The sequence below is a fragment of the Pelecanus crispus genome, chromosome 2 (genome assembly GCF_030463565.1).
Source record: "Pelecanus crispus isolate bPelCri1 chromosome 2, bPelCri1.pri, whole genome shotgun sequence".
Lineage (NCBI taxonomy): Eukaryota > Metazoa > Chordata > Aves > Pelecaniformes > Pelecanidae > Pelecanus > Pelecanus crispus.
This window is the reverse complement of record NC_134644.1, coordinates 3,159,068-3,176,171: the sequence shown is the minus strand read 5'-3', so window position 1 is coordinate 3,176,171 and position 17,104 is coordinate 3,159,068. Positions and strand designations below refer to the sequence as shown.

Sequence of the window (17,104 nt, the reverse complement as noted above, 5' to 3'; positions counted from 1 at the left end):
AGCCAAGCACTTTCTCATGCTGACACCTGGAGGCCATAGCTTGTTCCTTCAGATGTGCCTGTCCCCATGGGCAGCCCTCGGCAAGGGGCATTTCGAAGCAGCCTGAAGTTGAGCTGCCTTAAAACATCGTCGAGAACCTCTCCCCCCCGCCTTTGTCAGGACCCCGAGTAATAAATGGTAGGTCTGAGGGCTGCAAGGGCTCTGCCTGCTGTCTCATTCTTCCATGTTTTATGCCCCTGCAATATCTCTGCTCTCCACCGATGCTGTAAATCCTTCAGACGTTGTTCCTGCAGCATAACACGCTGCCCTGTAAATCTTTCTCCTCCTCTCCGTGAGCTGCTGGTTCCTGGTTCAGCATTGCAGCAAGTGATACCCCAGGGTAAAGGGGCACATGTATCACCCACTAAGAGACAGCTATTCAAATACGTTGTTGTGGGCTTGCTTCCTCTCCTCCAGGACCATTACAGCTTTTTAAGGAGAGGGAATTAAAAAAAAAAAAAAAAGGACACCCCCCCACCACCACCACCTCATTTCACTTACGAAAAGTTTCTCCCTCCATTTTTCACACTTGGTCACCAGAACAGCCTGGCTGCTGGTTTGCAACTTGGGCTGATGCAGCCCGTTTCTTAAAATAACAGGGGGATTGTTTAAGGGACTTGTTATCCTCTTTGGATACTTGTGAACAATTTTGGAAATGGCTGAAACTGGATAGCCGCGGATGGCAGGCTGTCGATGCACTGGGGGTTAGAATGCCTGCATTGATTTAAAGCTCATTATCTTGTTACAAAATATCTTGGTGCAATCAAATAGTGTGTGGCGGAGATGGCTTTAAATCTGGCCAGAGCCAAATGTCACATGGACTTGCTTGGAAGCTGCCTGAGCTGCCTGTGGGCGAGATGATACCCGTGCTGATGGGCACCAGGAATTTGTGAGGCTTTCAGGGATGGAGAACGGGAGGAGTAGAGCTGAAGCTGATGGGGAGATTGATGGAGGGGGAGAAGCTGGCAAATAAACCATTCCTTCTAACTTTCTGTCAAAGCTGGTATGCATTGTGGTTGCATGGCACCGGCTTGCTGCTGAGATTTCACAACCACTCTGAATTCAGTGCTTTAAAGCTGGAGGCCTTCAAACAGGTTGTAGATCTGGGCTATCTACTGAACCGGACCACATTCAGGCTGTTTGTTGCCAACTGCAGTGTCTTAGACTCTCAGAGGAGAATTTGCACGCCCTATTCCATTGAGGACCTTCTGTTAGCACACCGGTACCTCTGCATTTCATAGCACAAGTAGCAGTGGTGGCAAGAGGCCGATTCTACAACCCAGGAGCATGGAGGCTTGGGAGCATCTCTCTCAAGCAGTGGTATCCCTCTGACAGGCGTGTGGGCGGTCTGACCTAGGGTGTAACCTAGAAAAAGCTGAACTAGCCTACAAAAGATGAAAGCTTTTTCTAAAAAAAGAAGGCATTTTCTACCCAGAGGAGTTAAATGGTCTGCACACACATGAGTTTTTGTTGGGTGAATTAAGTAAAGAATTCTCCCACCACTCCCAATGAGAGAGTTTGCAATGCTGAAGGTGTTTCCGGGGTGCCAGAGGATGTGGTCTAACTTCAGGGAGAAAACAAAGAGGGAAAAACTCCAAATTTGGTTTGGCCACTCTTTATGGTGTCCTTGGCAAGTGTGGAGTTGAGCCTTTTGTATTTTAACCTTCCTTCCAGTGAGGGAAATGTTCCTGCTCTTTTCCAGGTGAGCAGTGGAATGGTCGGACAATTCCTACCACAGTCTGGTTTGAGTCAGCCCCCTTGGGAGGACCAAACCTCAGTCTCCCCAGCTGGATTTTCATCAGTCTTCTGCTGAAGTTCAGCCCTGTGCACCTGGGAGTGCTTTGGGAAGGCAGGCTCTGGGGATGGGCCAGGGTAGTGCCCCATAAGCTTGCTTGGACTACCATGAACCTCCCAAGGAACAGTTCCAAAAATGACCTGGCAGTGTCTCTGCATGTCCTTGGTTGACACACCAGCTTACAGATATATCCACTACTGTCACCATCTACTTGTGTTATTTTTGAGTGGGGGATTTCTTGAGTCGGATCCAAAGCTGTTCTGGAATTGCATCTCAAATATGCAGTCGTTTATGGCTTCCATAGTTGGAGAACAAGGAGCTATAAATACTGGCATGTTTGCTTTTTATTTCTGGCTTTTATTATTTGGATCAAAATCATGGGTCTCTCTGGGCCTCGGTGTACCTACTGGGGGGAGTGGATGCTGTTGCATCCCTGTCGGTGAGCATGGAGGTGTAAAAAAGGGTTGTGTGTGAAAGGTTTGAGGTATAAACTGCTTTTTGAGGCATTTGAGCGAGGTGCTGTGTTGGGTGACAGGCTGGCCACTGTGTGCTTAGCCCTCAGGTGCCTTCTGTTAGCAATTTTGTTGGACTGGAGTAGGACCCAGTAATTTTTTTTCATGGGGAGAAGGAAGAACAAGAAGTGTTCATGGTTTCTACCCCAACCATCAGACTGGAAGTCTATGATGGGTTCCTGCTACTTGGTGTCTCCTTGGTAGCAGTATTGCTGTAACATGGTGGTGATACCTTCATGGCCTGTCCAACTCTTGCTCACCTCTTTCTGTTTGCAGGCAGAGACTGTCCGCAGAGTGACAGCCACAGAGCTGGCCAGACTTCATTTGCATTCTTGAATCCTGGCTCGTGACACCTCTATCCATCGTTCCTTGCTCTTCACTGTGTCCTCTCCACCATCCATGATGCGCGTAGAGCTTGGCATGCTTTGACTTTGCTCAAACTCTTCTCACAATAGGTTTTGCCTTGATTTCCTCTTTTTTCTTTTTTAATCTTGCTTCAGCTACAATTAAATCAGTCTCCTCTCTCCTGCAGGTTTTAAGGAGACAGCCTTCTTGTATGCCATCTCCTCTGCGGGGCTGACGCACGCCATGGCCAAGGCGTGCAGCGCGGGGCGGATGGAGCGTTGCACCTGCGATGAGGCCCCCGACTTGGAGAACCGTGAGGCTTGGCAGTGGGGCGGCTGCGGCGACAACCTGAAATACAGCAACAAGTTTGTCAAGGAGTTCCTGGGGAGGAAGCCCAACAAGGACCTGCGAGCCAGGGTGGACTTCCACAATAACCTTGTGGGCATGAAGGTGTGTTGCAGACTGCTCGGGGTGGGGGTTCAAGCCGTTGTGGGGTTTGTGGGGGCAATAAGGTACTGCACTTGGGTGTGGAAACAGGAGTGTTGGATGCAAAATACGTGGAGTGATCCTTCTTCTGGAGGGGTGAAGTCTCAATTATGGGACTATGCCCTGTTTTTGTTACTGTGCTTCAAGAGTTGTGCAAAACCGTTGGAGGGAGACCAGAGGGAAAGAATCAGGATGGTCCAGGTCTGGGCAACATTGCTGGCTTTCCACAGGGAAGAGAGGGCCTTACACTGCAAAGGGATGGAAAGGCAGGTTCTCCAAGCTTACATGAGGTAGGACAAGGAGGAAGGGATTTATGCTGCTGCCAGACAGGTTGAGGGATGCTTTTCTTGCAGTAGTTCAGTAGAGCATGGATAGTGTAGCATCTCCGTAGCTAGGTTTCTTTAAAACTGGCTGGACAAACACCTGGCAGGGAACCAGGGTGGAGATATTCCTCTCTGACCTCAGTCCTAAAAGTCCCTTCAGCCTTATTTTCTGGCAGCCTTCCACTCTGCGTAGAGCTGCTGGGTTTGCAGCTCTACAGTGCTTGTGTGTGTAGTCCCTCCTTTTTTTTCTGTTGTTTTTTCTTTTCCCACCCTCTCAGCTGGAAGGCTCTCTGGTCTTTACTCCATGTTCCTCCCATGAGGCTTTACCCTCCTGCTTGGGGGCCTCCCTGCAGAACTGATGTAAGGGACAAAGCGTCTGCAATTGCTGGGTCATCTCAGCAAGAGAGGGGAAAGGAAGGGGCTTTCCACCTTCTCCCATAATCTGCTTGGCTGTACCTAGCCTAGAGTTGCTCGAACACAAAAATCCCTCAGATTGGCCAGCACAGGTGCCTAGGATCAGTGTTTCATTGCGCCAACCTCGAAGGGGGACATACTGTAAGGTTATAAATAGCCCTTGAGCCTTGTTATTGTCAGTGTGATTGGATGGAGGGTTGGGGCTGGGATGGGGGACCTGGGTCTCCAGTTTCCCAGGCAAATGCAGCCCAGCCAGTTGTGCATTCTAGGAATCGCCACCCCAGCTCAGTTGTTCCTGTGCATATGCACAAAATGTCATTCCTCGCAACAGAGTTGGGGCACTGGAGAAAGCCACCAGTGAGTGCTGGCCAGCAAACTCTCCCCCTCTCCCCACCACCAGATGCTCCTAGACAGCGCTGAGATCAGGATTAGAACTATCCTGGATTTAGCTGGTGTCTGGCTTTGGCTGACAGCTTTTCTGCCTCTGGATTAAAAGGCTCAGTGCCTCTGAACTCCTGTTTGCAGCTCTTTGGCGTGTGAAACAGGCTTTGCAGGGTGATGAAATTTGTTTTAATCCCTGTGGTTGGTTGTTCCCAAGGCCTGTCCCAACTCTTTGGACTTGGCTGTGTAGCAGATGGGACTAAAAATGGAGAAAGTGGTCCATGGAGGATGTGATTTCATGCTGGAGATAGCTGTGAGATGTCCCTACTCTCCTCCTTTTCCCAAGTCATATAAAACAGTCTTGTCAAAACCTACAAGGCTGTAGCTTTAGGTGCTGTTGACATGTTCTTGAAACTCCATGAATATCTCCCCTCCAGCAGTGGTGGGCTAAAAAACTTGCCTGAGGGACTTGGCCTAACTCGCAGTGCTCTTCAGCCCCATAGCTGCACTGGGGATGCCCATAAAGCTGAGACTCAGTCTTGGATTTAGGTTCGGTGTCCTTATTTGTAATCTCTGCTCTACACCGTCTATGTGACTTTGAGCTAAATGAACTCCAAGGACAAGCTGGAGAGAGTGAGTCTCTCCTTTCTGCCCGCCCTTTCTTGACCTGATCCCACTGTGAGTTAGTTCCCAGGGGAAGGGGAGATGTCGGGGACTCTCTTGCATCCTCTGCCTCCACTTTACTTGGCACAGTCAGGCTCTGGTCATTGGCAGTGATTTCTAAGCACTAGTGTAATATCTGCAGCTAAACAGCTGAGTAACAGTTGTGACGGTTGTCCAGACACCGAGAGCCCTCATGGCAATCCAAGTCAAAGACCTTTGCTGCAGGTCAGTGATCCGGTGTTCCTATTTTTGTCCACCCACGCCGTGTCTGTCGAGTTGGTGTTGCTGTCTGACAGCTTTCCTTGCCTATTTGCAGCAGCAGTTGAAATGACTTCTCTGTTTATGCTCCTAGAATAATTGTACCTTAATCTGGTTGAAAGGCAAGTCAAGCAGCCCACCAGATTCACAACATCACCATGAAGCCAGGCAGAGAACAAGTGAACTGCATGTTGAGAAGGAAGCTTTTAGGAGGATGGTGGTTCATGATGAGGAGAACATATGTCTATATAGTTAGGACATGTGGACCTAAACCATTGGCACAATATGGTGTTATTAAGAAGATGATGAGAGATGTTCGAGTCAGAGACGAGGACTTGGGCTGCCTTTGTAATTGCAAGGTCAAAACTTGCAAAGCTTGCTTAAGATTTCAAAATACTGAAACTGATTTGAAGCCTGAGCATTGAAATTCTTGGTGTGGTTGATGGATTGTCTTTGACATTGCTCGCACCTGGGTGTAGGTTAATACCAGGTTCAGTCTGGTGCTTTCCTCCTGGTCCCACTGCCAGTTCAGTGTTGGTGGAGGATGAGAGCTCCTCAGCAGGAAGTACTGGGTTCCTTTGCTGAATTTATCAATATTTTCCTTGATGAAGTTAGCGGGTTAAATATGGAACTCAGCATGCTTCCTCTACTTGCCTTTCTCCAAAGAAGCTGCCCATCAACTAACTGCTGCCTTACAGACTTTCCAAACGTTGACTAGCAAGAGATGCTAACCTAGTGGCTATGACAGTCTGAAACCACTTTGAACTAACCCAGTTTGGTTATTTGGGCAATAACACACATTGATTTGATTTGATGTGAATCAAAGGCAATACAGGAGTGCAGATAACCACGATTTGTTCCATTTTGGAACTGAACAATTTTGAACTGGAGGACTCGTATAACTAAGATGCTCTTATGGCCTCTGATGTGTTAAATGCTCCTGTGAGTTCCAAAAAGATGATTATGGTCATTTTCAGCAGGAGTTGAGATGCACACTGAATGCCTTTCCCAAGGTTATGCAGCAAGCTGATGATGGAGCAGGAGACTGAAGCCAGTTCTCCTGAATTCCTGCTCGGCACCTGCTGTGTTTTTTTCCTCTAACCAAACTGCAGGTTTTATGTCTATTAGTGAAGCCATACATGCATGAACCGAAACCTTTGCTGCTGTACTACAGGCTGCTTTGGACTGGGCTGAGAAGGGACAAAGAGACTTTCTTTTCCAGTATGTGGTTTTGCTACAGGAGCTTGCACATTGCAAGCCTATGTTGGCTTATTTACAGTGTATGTATGGATGTGCACGTGTGTGTTCACTGAGGGAGTGGAGGAATATCTGTTAAAGATATAGTGCAAGCTTGGTGGTCTCTTACTGATTCTTAACAACATATAATCCTTCCCATCTAATTACTCCCAACCATGGCAAAATGGATAAAAAGTCCCTTGAGACCCAGCATAAAAAGGAATTGTGCTTAATTGACTGATTTGGCAACCAACCCTATACCCTTCTGGTCAGCAGGGCAGTTTCTCCATGGTGTCACACCAGTAAATAATCTGCGTATTTCTGCAAGGGTGACATTATCCTATCCCGCCTAGTTTTAGTGTCTCTTGGTAGACGTTCTCATTTAATTTTTACTTTCTTCTGGTTTTTTTACAACCTTGATGGGCTGACTGTAATTTTGTCGCCACCAATGAAATAATCACTAAACATGTTGTGCCTGTGATGGCTCACAAAGTTATATGATATGACCTCAATCGCTAATGAAAGGGCGAGCTTGTCTAGCGTGAGGATGAGGTAATTAGACCAGGACTTCTCCAGCCTTCTCTTTATTGAAAAGTAGGAGCTCTGAATAGACCACTTATTAAAAAAGCAATTTCCCTTCCTTTGCCAAATCTACTCTCGCTCATTCAGCTATTCTTTCAGAGGGGTCTTGGGTGGAGAGGGTGTGTGTTGGGGGGAGATGTGTGTATGTGTCAAGGGGATGGGGGGCGGTGGTGGTGAGAGAAGTCAACTGTATTAAAGCTCCATTGCCAGCAATGAAGTTTCTTGGTTATATTAAATGAAGCACAGGCAGCCTTGCTAAAGCTCTCTTCTATATATCCTCCCCCCTTTTTTCCCCCCTTGTACACACAAGTGCAGCCCTCTTTTGTAACCCATTAATGAAAAGTCGGAATATTAGAGCACTCAATTAGTTCCACTGGGCTTGAGTAAGTGATGTTTTAATTAAATTTGCCCAGTTTCTCAGCAAAGTATCATTAAACATGACTTTCCAACTCCCTCTCTGGAGCGTTGCTAAGTTTCTTAATCCCAGGAGTGCTGACCTCTTCCAGAGGTATGTCTGGTCAAGCATGTCTTACAGATCCAAGGGGCACTATTAAAGGGGGCTGCTGTTACCCAAGAAAAAAAAAAGTTTGTCATGTTCTCATTCCCATTTCCCTTTATCCTACCAGAAGGAGGGACACAAGCAAGTCTTTGCCTTCAGGACACTGAAGTCAGGAGTAAACCACCGTCTCCTTGAGAGCCAAGAGTGTTTAGTGCAAAACTATGGGAGGGCAGAGATGGAGAACAAGAAAATTCTTCCCTCCTGAATGGTCTCTTTTCAGGCAATATCCCCCTTTGAAACTGGTTCCCTTCATGAGGCTTCCTTAATTGTTTTCACACAATATTAACCCATGTGTTTCGGTCTGCGTAGACTATATGCGCGTTTCTGAAGGATCCGTGGTACCCTTGTTGCTGTAGGGTTCAGGTCCAGACCCATCCTGAGACATGTTATGCCTGCATCTCTGAAACCACATGGGATGCTCTGGAGAGGACAGTGGGAGGTGCATGGACTTTTCCTTGCTGTTGACTTGCTTGTTTTGGAAGTCCATGCAAGGAATGGCTTTTCCCCTTAGGCGGTGCTGGCAGGGATCTATCTCAAGCACTGAGCGTGCCTCTTGCGCTGGAGACGGACTCTCCATATCAGGTAGATGTTTTGCCCAGCTATCATCTGTCTGAGGAACTTCACGAGCTATCACGTAACATGTTATCAGAGCATACCACCCTCTTCATTTCTATATCTCCATTTTACAGAGGGGAAATTGAGACCCAGAAAGATTAAGTGACTTACTAAAGGTCACACACAGGCATAGCAAAGCAGAGACTCGCACCCTGGTCTCCTGTTGCAGAGACAGTGTTTACAAGCACTGCCCACCCTGTCTCAGTTAGTTCCTACTAGCAAACATGATTCCAGTCAAACTCCAGAGTTTGTTGAACAGGTGAGCTTAAATGCTAATCCCTCTGTTTTTCTGCACCCTCAAAAAGTGTAATAATTGCTCTTTTTGATGAGACAAATCCATTTGAGTTTACTATTACAATTGGTGAATAGAAAAAAAAAAAAAAAAAGACATAATGCATCCTTTGGGCAGTTTCTTTAGGGGGTGCGTTTGCAGTGAGAAATCTAGCATCGCGTTTTTACCGAGGTACAAATCAAACCTAGCAAATAGCAGCCTCTCTGGGACTAGCTCTTGACTTTGTATGTACAGAGCAGTTTGCAGGGCCACCGCTAGTATTAATTGCTCCAGGTTATGACAGGTAGGAATGCATAAGCATGCTCTCTGGATTTTCCCCTCCTTCTTTCAGGCTGAGATTGGCTCAGCCAAAGTCTTTCTAAGGCCTGGAAATCAACACTCTGGAAAAAATTGCTTGCTGTGTCCCATAAGTCCCAATAAGTAATTGCAGTTAGCTGTTTATGTGGAGCTTTCTTAACATGTGAAGCACACTAGGAGTACTGAAGGAGAAATAATACTTTTAAAGTTCTCATTTTAAAGTAGGGTTATGTTATTCTATGTTTAAGTCTTGGTATTTTAATACATATTTTACTAAAATATGAGTGTTCATATTTTTAAAGAAGGAAGGGTAGTGGAAAGGGAAAAGCATTCTGAAAAAGCAGTTTGAGAAGGGGTTCAAAAGAAGGGCTATTTTTAACAAGAGAGAAGAAAAAAGGGAAGGAAAAAGAAAAGAAAACTTCTAACAATCGATGAAACTTTTATAATTCAACCAATGGCAATGGCAAAGGGACAAGTCTGGTCTTCTAGTCGTTTGGGCACTGAAGAAATGGGGACCGTGGCTGCTGTCCAAACAAACATTAATACTTGAGCTGAGAGAATAGCTAAGCCTATTTAAATTGAAGAAAGGTATGTATATAGAGGATGGAAGAGATTTGATTTGTAAAGAAGCATCCCAAAGCCCTTTCTGAAGTAAGACAAGACGAGGGCAGGCTTTTTCCTGGATGAGCTGACACTAAGGAGGTTCATCTGCTCCCTCCTCTCCCCCAAACCATAGCGAATGGTTTGAAGCCTTGGAGCTGCAGACCAGCCATGACGACAGCGGAGCTATAACCGAGGAATTCCCACGGCTGTGCGTCCGCTTCGGACTGCTGCTGCCCAGACAAGAGTTGTCTGAAAACCACCGCCAGAGCCCCGTGACCCAGCTGGGAATGAATGGGAATCTGTCCTCAGCGTTTCAGCTAAAACACTGAGAAATTGTGTGTTGCAGCATGTCTGAGACTGATCATTACGGGGGCACTTAGTCTGAGCTTCGTAGCAAACCATTGTTGTGAGGAAGGATTACATGTTGCATAGCAATGCTCTGCTGTGATCCCTTTTCCCTATGGCTCTTGTAAAGCCATTTGGGCAGGCGGTCCTGCAGTGCTATCTAATTTCCTCTTAGCAGCAAGCACCAATAAAGACGGGTCAGTCTTGCTCTATCATAATTGTTTTCCTCATTGTGCCTTTGTCAGTATTTGGTATTCTCATGACAAGATTAATGGGAGTTTGTGTTCCTTAAGTCAAATGAACTAATTTGCTCAAAGAGCTTTATTTTCCTCCCAAACTGCTCTCCTATTTGTGAGACTACTGGTGGTTGTTCAGAGGAGAGTGGGAGGACATAATTTCAATGTGTGATGTTATCCCTGATCCACTGGTTGTCTCCGTTCAACTTTGCTTTCATGGTAGAAGCTCTCTACAGCGTATAACACAATAATGATTCAAATGCACACTTGTGTTGTTACTCCTGAGTTACTATGGCTCTGATGCATGGTAGCTTATGGTGTTTAGCCCATGGGGAGCATGAAATGTTTTGTGCTTTGGATTTAAGCTAATACATTTTGCTTCCCATCTGTGACAAGATAGAAGCATGCATGTCGTGACTTACCATGGTGTAGGTGAAATGTGATTATTTAATAAAGTGGTGAGGCCGTGTGTGTTCAAGAGAAGTTCAAGTCTAGGTAGGATGGAAGCAGATCAGTCTCTGAACTGTGATGTACCTTGAAAAGAAAACAGGAGCTACCTATGGCTCTTGAAATGATAAGCTTGGGTTAAAGTTTTATTCTGCCTCGTGTACCCTAGACTTTTTTGGTAATAAAAGGTAAGTTATTCTATCCTGGAAGTTCCTCCAGGTTTGAAAGCAAGATCTAGACATTTACCCATTTGTCCCAGGGCCCAGCCAGGAAAGGTTTCTGCAGCACTGCAACCTGCTAACTTGGATAAGTCTTGCTCTGCTTCCTGGAGAAATGAGGTGCATTTAATTGCCTCTGACAGGAGTCTGCAACAAGAGGAGGAAGGTCTTTGTGGAAGCTGGGGAAGGAGACGGGAAACAGAAGGGCTTTGCCAAGAATCATTTTGGCTCGCGGGTGGTTAGGGGCCTGTAGGCAGCAGTTCTCCATCACGCATCGCCTTGAGTAGCTGCATCGTGACTGACAGCAGCAGGGGAGGCTGGCTGGGGAAGAAATTTTTCTAGGATTTTTACTATATCTGCCTCATAACATTCTTGAGCTCTTCCTGGCCCTTCAAGGAGCAGGTTTATGGGGCAGTTGGGATGCACCGCACTTGCACAGTATGAAAATCCACATGCTGGATTTCATGAACTGGTACGTTCATGAGAACGCGGACAATGGAAAGCTTTTATGCTTTGGTCCACCAGTGCACAAAATCTGAGCTGTCCTAGCCACTGGTTAACAAGGAGCTACAAGTGGGTCAGGAAAAAAACAGGCTGGGATTCAGTAGGGGCTTTGTCTATCACTGTTTAAACACAGACAAGGAGAATAGGATTCATCTACCTAAATATATGTATTAGTACGCTTTGAGAGACATTTATGCTTCTGGAGGGTCAGCTGGTGATGAAGTGCAATGTTTTACAGTACCTCAAACAATGCTAGATGCTGATATTTAGGCACCTGAATTTGTCCCAGAGGGCGGGATTCTGCTCATGCTTTAAGATATCTTAAATAGCTTAAGATACCTATTAAGAAATTGAAGTGCCTCTGTGTGAGCTGGGTCCCTAGGCTCCTGTTAGTGAGTGGAGATGTGGTCAGCACAGTTGGTGGAACCTGGAGAGCTGTTCAGCTGAGCATGTGCAGGTGTCTGCTTCACTGTAGGATCCCCTGCCTGCTTTGGCTTCGCTGAGTGAGACGAGAGTTTAGAGGTGTTTCTCAAATGCGGGCATTTAAACTCAAACATCTGCCTCAGCGAGGTCGACCCTGGCTGGCTGGTGTGATTCAGGTGCCTAAACCTACATGCCTATTCCTGTCTGCAGGTCTGCTGCCATCTGCTAGTGGTCAATCCATCAGGGTTTGGATTTCCAACACATGTTGTGCCATATCTACCAGCCCCATGTGGGTGCCTTGGATATACTGCACCTGCAATGTCAGCTCTCCTACTGAGCTGAGAGGTGGCTGCTGATGAGAACAGCCCTGTGTCCAGGTTCGCTTCCTGCATTTCACGACCATGCCTCCTTCAACCGCCTCTAAATCCAGCCAAGCCTGTGCGCAGGAGCGTGTCTCCCAGCCGAGCCAGTTCCTCTTGGTTTCTTGTTTTCCCACCTCCTGTACAATGGTGGTCATCTCCTCTTCCAGGTGGAGCAGATGTGAATGGGTTGGGGGAGGTGGAAGGGCTGAGAAAAGCTTGAACTGATGAATGACTGCAGTGTGCAGCCCTTCTGCAAGTATCTCGGCAATTTTGCCCAGTTTGCTGATGGTCTGGGCGTGAAATCAGGTATAGGAGCTTTGTTTCACATGAACTCAGCTCTCACTTCTGGACAACCAGTGAAATGTGACTTTACATGAGGGACAGTATGGGTGAGGGCTTTTTTTTTTTTTTCCTTGGTGTTGAAATGTGTTCTGTACGCTCTTGTCTAACATTGTGGGATTTCTCGCAGAGTTGGCTAGACACTTTGGCATGCGAAGCGTAACAGCCCCTAACCAAGCCGGCCCAGCTGAGTACTAAAAGCAGTAATACATCTCTCTCTGTAACCCGTCACTTGTTTGAATGCTACTGTGTATTATTGGATTGCATTTGAAAAGGTCTTGGCTGTCGCAGGAATGAAGTGTGACCATTGGCCAGGCTTTGCTGAAGGCTGTATTATGCATAGTGTCTTTCTAAAAACGACTCTGTAATATCAGGATTGGGCCAGACCCCAATTCTGAGTCCATGACCTATTGCACATTTGCACATGGTGCTCAGCAGGACTCATGCAGCCAAATAATTAAGAACTGGATGGTCAGGAAATGGACGGGAGCCAGTCCTCTGCTGTCATAAGGCCATAATGTTGGCAGATGCCATAATGGACAGAAGGGGGAGGGGTTTTGTTTTTTTGGGTTTTTTTTGTTTTTTTCTTTTTCAGATACCATAGATACCCAAAGGAAGGGCATTTTCAGTAGTACCTTGACAGGAGGCAGCTCTATAAAACAGACTCTGTTCTAACTTGCTATTTTAAGGGGTGCTTATACCTTACCCATCTGAAGTCAAAATATACCCTATTGTTGGGGAAGGGGGGAAAAGAAGAACTAGAACTATAAATATCTGTTTATAATCTGTGGACAAAATGCACATTTTCTGTGACTGTCCAAATAATGTGTCTGCTCTTGTGTTGCCCACGGAGGATTCCCAAGCATCCTTCACAGCACCTGGGGGGCTCTTACCACCTTTGTCTCTAAGGTGAATAACTGTTGACTCTCTCATTGCTTTCTTCTCTTCCTTTCCTGATACTGCTTCTCCTTCCCATGCTGCTTTTTCTGTTGAAAATAACCTTCTCTTTCTGTTCCCTCCATCTCGTATGTGAACACCGTGGTTCCACTGGCTCTTCTCTTCCTTCTGTGTTTACACTTTGTTGTGGTCTGAAGAGAGCTATTCCCATGCAACCTATCCCCAGGCAAGATCTGGACACCTTCCTATATGGAGTCTGACTTTCTTTTGCTTTGAGAAGAAATTAAACATATACATTTACTTTCTCATATCTTGAACAAGTTATTTCCCTCCTTTAGGGATCTGTAAGATGAGCCTAATTTCTCATTACAAAACCCACTGCAAGTATTTGACAATTCAAATAAAATAAATAATTAATGTAAGAAAGGATTTGAAACCAAGCCTTGCCGTTGATAGTTGCAGTCAAGAGGCATAAGCAGGCACAAAGTTTAACATGAGAGTCCTGGCTTGGAGGGACATAATCCACTTGAGTTCCCAAAGGTTTAAATGTCTTTCCTTTCACTTCCACCTTGAGTTTGAAGACCTTGGTCATAAGTGCTCTGTTTTTTTTTGTGGAGACAATAAAGTATACATTTCCATCCTAGTTGAGGACACCTTATAGAAGGTTCTGCCAGTACATTATAGAACTTATGCTAGCCTGGGACTTGAACCTGGCAGCATGTTTCTTTCTGGATGGTGGCTTGTATAAACATTTGGGCACAGCAGCCCCTGAAAGCATGTGTAATGCCATTTCCCTTTATCCTCTCACCAGAATCCCTACACGGTGTTTAGCCAAGTGAATTTTCCACCCCTGGGTCAGGCTTTTTGTAAACACTTGTGGCCTTGCTCACTGTCTTGCCTGGTAAAATCTCAAGATCCGCTCACCCTGAGGTGCTGCTGAAGCATCAAGGCAGCAGTTGAAGTTCCTCATCCTGACGTGGGGCAGCTCCTGCTTGCTCATGATGGGGCAGATGGTGCAGCCTTTAGTGCAGGGAGTCTGTTCCCATGGCCAGAACTGAGAATTTAACCTCCCTTTATCTCCCTGCAGAGTGACTGCCTCACATCCTTTCTCGGGTTGAAAATTGAAGACCGCTCCCCTAGTCCTCTCTGCAGCCACCAGCCCTGTTGTAGTCCCCGGTGGTCACTGCCTGATGGGCTGAGGGCTAAACCCACTGGGATGGACACTTCTCACTGCAGCATCAACCCCAATCTCACGTTTTTCCCCTTGAAACCCTCTGTGGGAGAAGCCAGATTCTGCTTCCAAGCTGCCTACAGCTGGTGCCACAGGCAGAGTAAATCCTGGGGGCTGCATTAAAGCACCTGGAATTACTGAACCCTTCATGCAGGGGTCTGTTTTCCTTTTCTTCACATCTTAGTTTTTCAGAGAAAGGGAGGGCACAGGGGAGACTGAGGCAGCCTTGGGCTATACCCTGCATGAAAATGTGCTTCATTAAACATGCGTTTGGCCAGCAGGCAATGGCACTCTTTGTTTTTAAGAGCACATGCAGGCTTTTTCTTTGCTAGCAGGAAAAAATTGGCAGGTCTTTTTGAACATGCTGCCACACTCCAGAATAGGATCCTGAACACAGGCTGGAGAGGCAGAAGCTACCTGGATGCTTTTGGAGCTAATGCTTCTGGTGGTGATGATTCAGGCTGTTGTTCTTGAGGACTTATATATAATTTCAGCTACATGAAGGTAGTCACAAAGTGAACTGGGTGGGATGCTATACCTAGTTGCTACTGGTGGAAACAGCACAGCTTAACCATGTTTCCACTAAGCCTGTGCTGCTAATTGGGAGCTGTATGAGTTTAAGGTGGTATCCTGTGTGTGGTGGTGTGGAGAAGGTTCCTACTGTCCATGCTTGTGTTCTGGAGCATGTGCCACCCCACCTGTGTGTTTGTGTGTGTTACAGCTGCACTCTCCCTCTTCACTAAACCAACTCCTTCCACTTTTGTTACATCTTGTCTCCTTGTTCTTATTAAAGTAGATGAATAGGTATTAAAACATGTATTAATCTCTTAGTTGTATCACAGCTTCAGAACTCTGTATATGTAGATGAGTGCCGGCACCAGACAGCCTTTGTACACCTTACTAGTAGAATTAACTAGCTAATAAAGCAATATTCTGGCAGGTAAATGTCATATTCCTGGAAACTGGGACCCTTCTAAAACAAGTATTTCCTGTAGCACGTGTTTTCTGTCCCCTTCCAACAGACAGTTTTTGTATTGTCATCAACTTTGTGGTCCAGGAGTGTCTTCTAGCAAATGTTTTTTTTGCTCTGTATCTTGATTCCGCCCCCCCCCCCCCCCCCCCCATAACTGATTTTCTTTTGGGGCTGTGTGTGTCTACAGGTTATCAAAGCTGGAGTGGAGACAACCTGTAAATGCCACGGTGTATCTGGATCCTGTACTGTCCGAACGTGCTGGAGGCAGCTCTCTCCATTCCATGAAATAGGGAAGCAGCTGAAGCAAAAGTACGAGACATCGCTCAAAGTGGGCAGCACTACCAACGAAGCCACAGGGGAAGGAGACATCTCCCCACCCAAGAAGTCCATCCCTGGTCATAGTGATCAAATCCCAAGGACTACGGATCTTGTCTACATTGACGATTCTCCAAGCTTCTGTATGATGAGTAGATACTCACCTGGGACTTCGGGAAGGAAATGTTACAAAGACAAGAACTGTGACAGCATCTGCTGCGGGCGAGGGCACAATACACAGAGCCGGGTGGTCACCCGCCCGTGCCAGTGCCAGGTCCGTTGGTGCTGCTACGTGGAATGCAAGCAATGCACCCAGAGAGAAGAGGTTTACACCTGCAAAGACTGACGCGTCTTCTGCTTGATGGCAACCCTTGGTGACGGGCGATGGCGATCTATGAGAACTACATATGGAGACAAACAGGGTTTGATTGACCTTCTGGGATCTGAAAGCTATGTTGAGACATAAGCACTTTGTAGGGTACAGGTGACCCAGCTGTGTTGCTGTTTTGTTTTTGTTTTTGTTTTGTTTTGTTTTCCTGTAGACTGAATTTTAATGAGGTCCAACCATGTGGAAATAAGTGCCTGTCACACTGGGGTTAGACACCAGCTGACCTTCACCTTAGTCGTCCACGCAGTTTGACGGATCATTCATCCTTGGAACACCTTGATCGTTTCACTAATCCTCCGTGAACTCCTGGGCTAATATATTTATTCTTTTTGGCATAAATAACCTATAGTACTTTATTCCTGAAGCTTACCCAACTGCTTAGAGACCTAGGCAGATACAAAAGAAAGACCTTTCTGCTTTGAATGCGATGGTACAGGAAGCGGTCTTTTATTTCCCCTTCTAAAACTGGAGAGAGGTGTGTAGGGTAAGCAGGAACAGCCCTGATGGTTCCTCTCGTGGAGTTTCTGCACAGCGAGCAAACAAGGCTCTGACAAAGAGACCCACTGGGAGGGTAAGCTTTTAAACGACAGCTCCGTATCCACATGCTTCGATCACCAAATACAGCTCAGAAAATGTTGGGTCCACCATGTTGCAAACAGAAATATATCCAAGAAAGAGGTTGGGAAGACAGTAGAAAACCAGACGTGCCTGTCCTTCGGTCCAATCACATGTTCTTTTTTTAAAACAAATTCTTCAAATGCAGTTTCTTTAGCACTATCGCTGTCTTAATTTTTTTTTTTTTTTTTTAAAAAACCACTAGATACTTTTGGTTTATTTTCACTTTGTGCATGATTTATTTTTCTCTCCTCTTCCCACCTCTTGTTGATCGAATTCACCCTGTGGTAACTGCTTCAGAAATCTGAACTGGAACTTTTTAGTCTTATGCCAGCTGAATTTGGACGTGTGTTTCTGAGTAAGACAAGAGAAAATCCAGTGCATCTTGGAACGCAGCGCTGTCTTGCATTT

At 46.1% G+C, this 17,104-nt stretch overlaps 1 protein-coding gene across 1 annotated transcript in view; it reads left to right on the top strand.

Annotated features, from left to right (window-relative positions):
• The window catches only part of WNT9A (Wnt family member 9A), a 56,102-nt gene extending 40,066 nt beyond the window's left edge, over positions 1 to 16,036 (top strand). The window contains exons 3-4 of the mRNA XM_075706100.1: positions 2,879 to 3,141; positions 15,563 to 16,036. Of these exons, the coding sequence (XP_075562215.1) occupies positions 2,879 to 3,141; positions 15,563 to 16,036 (737 nt within the window). The remainder of the gene's footprint in view (positions 1 to 2,878; positions 3,142 to 15,562) is intronic.
• Positions 16,037 to 17,104: the final 1,068 nt, after the last annotated feature.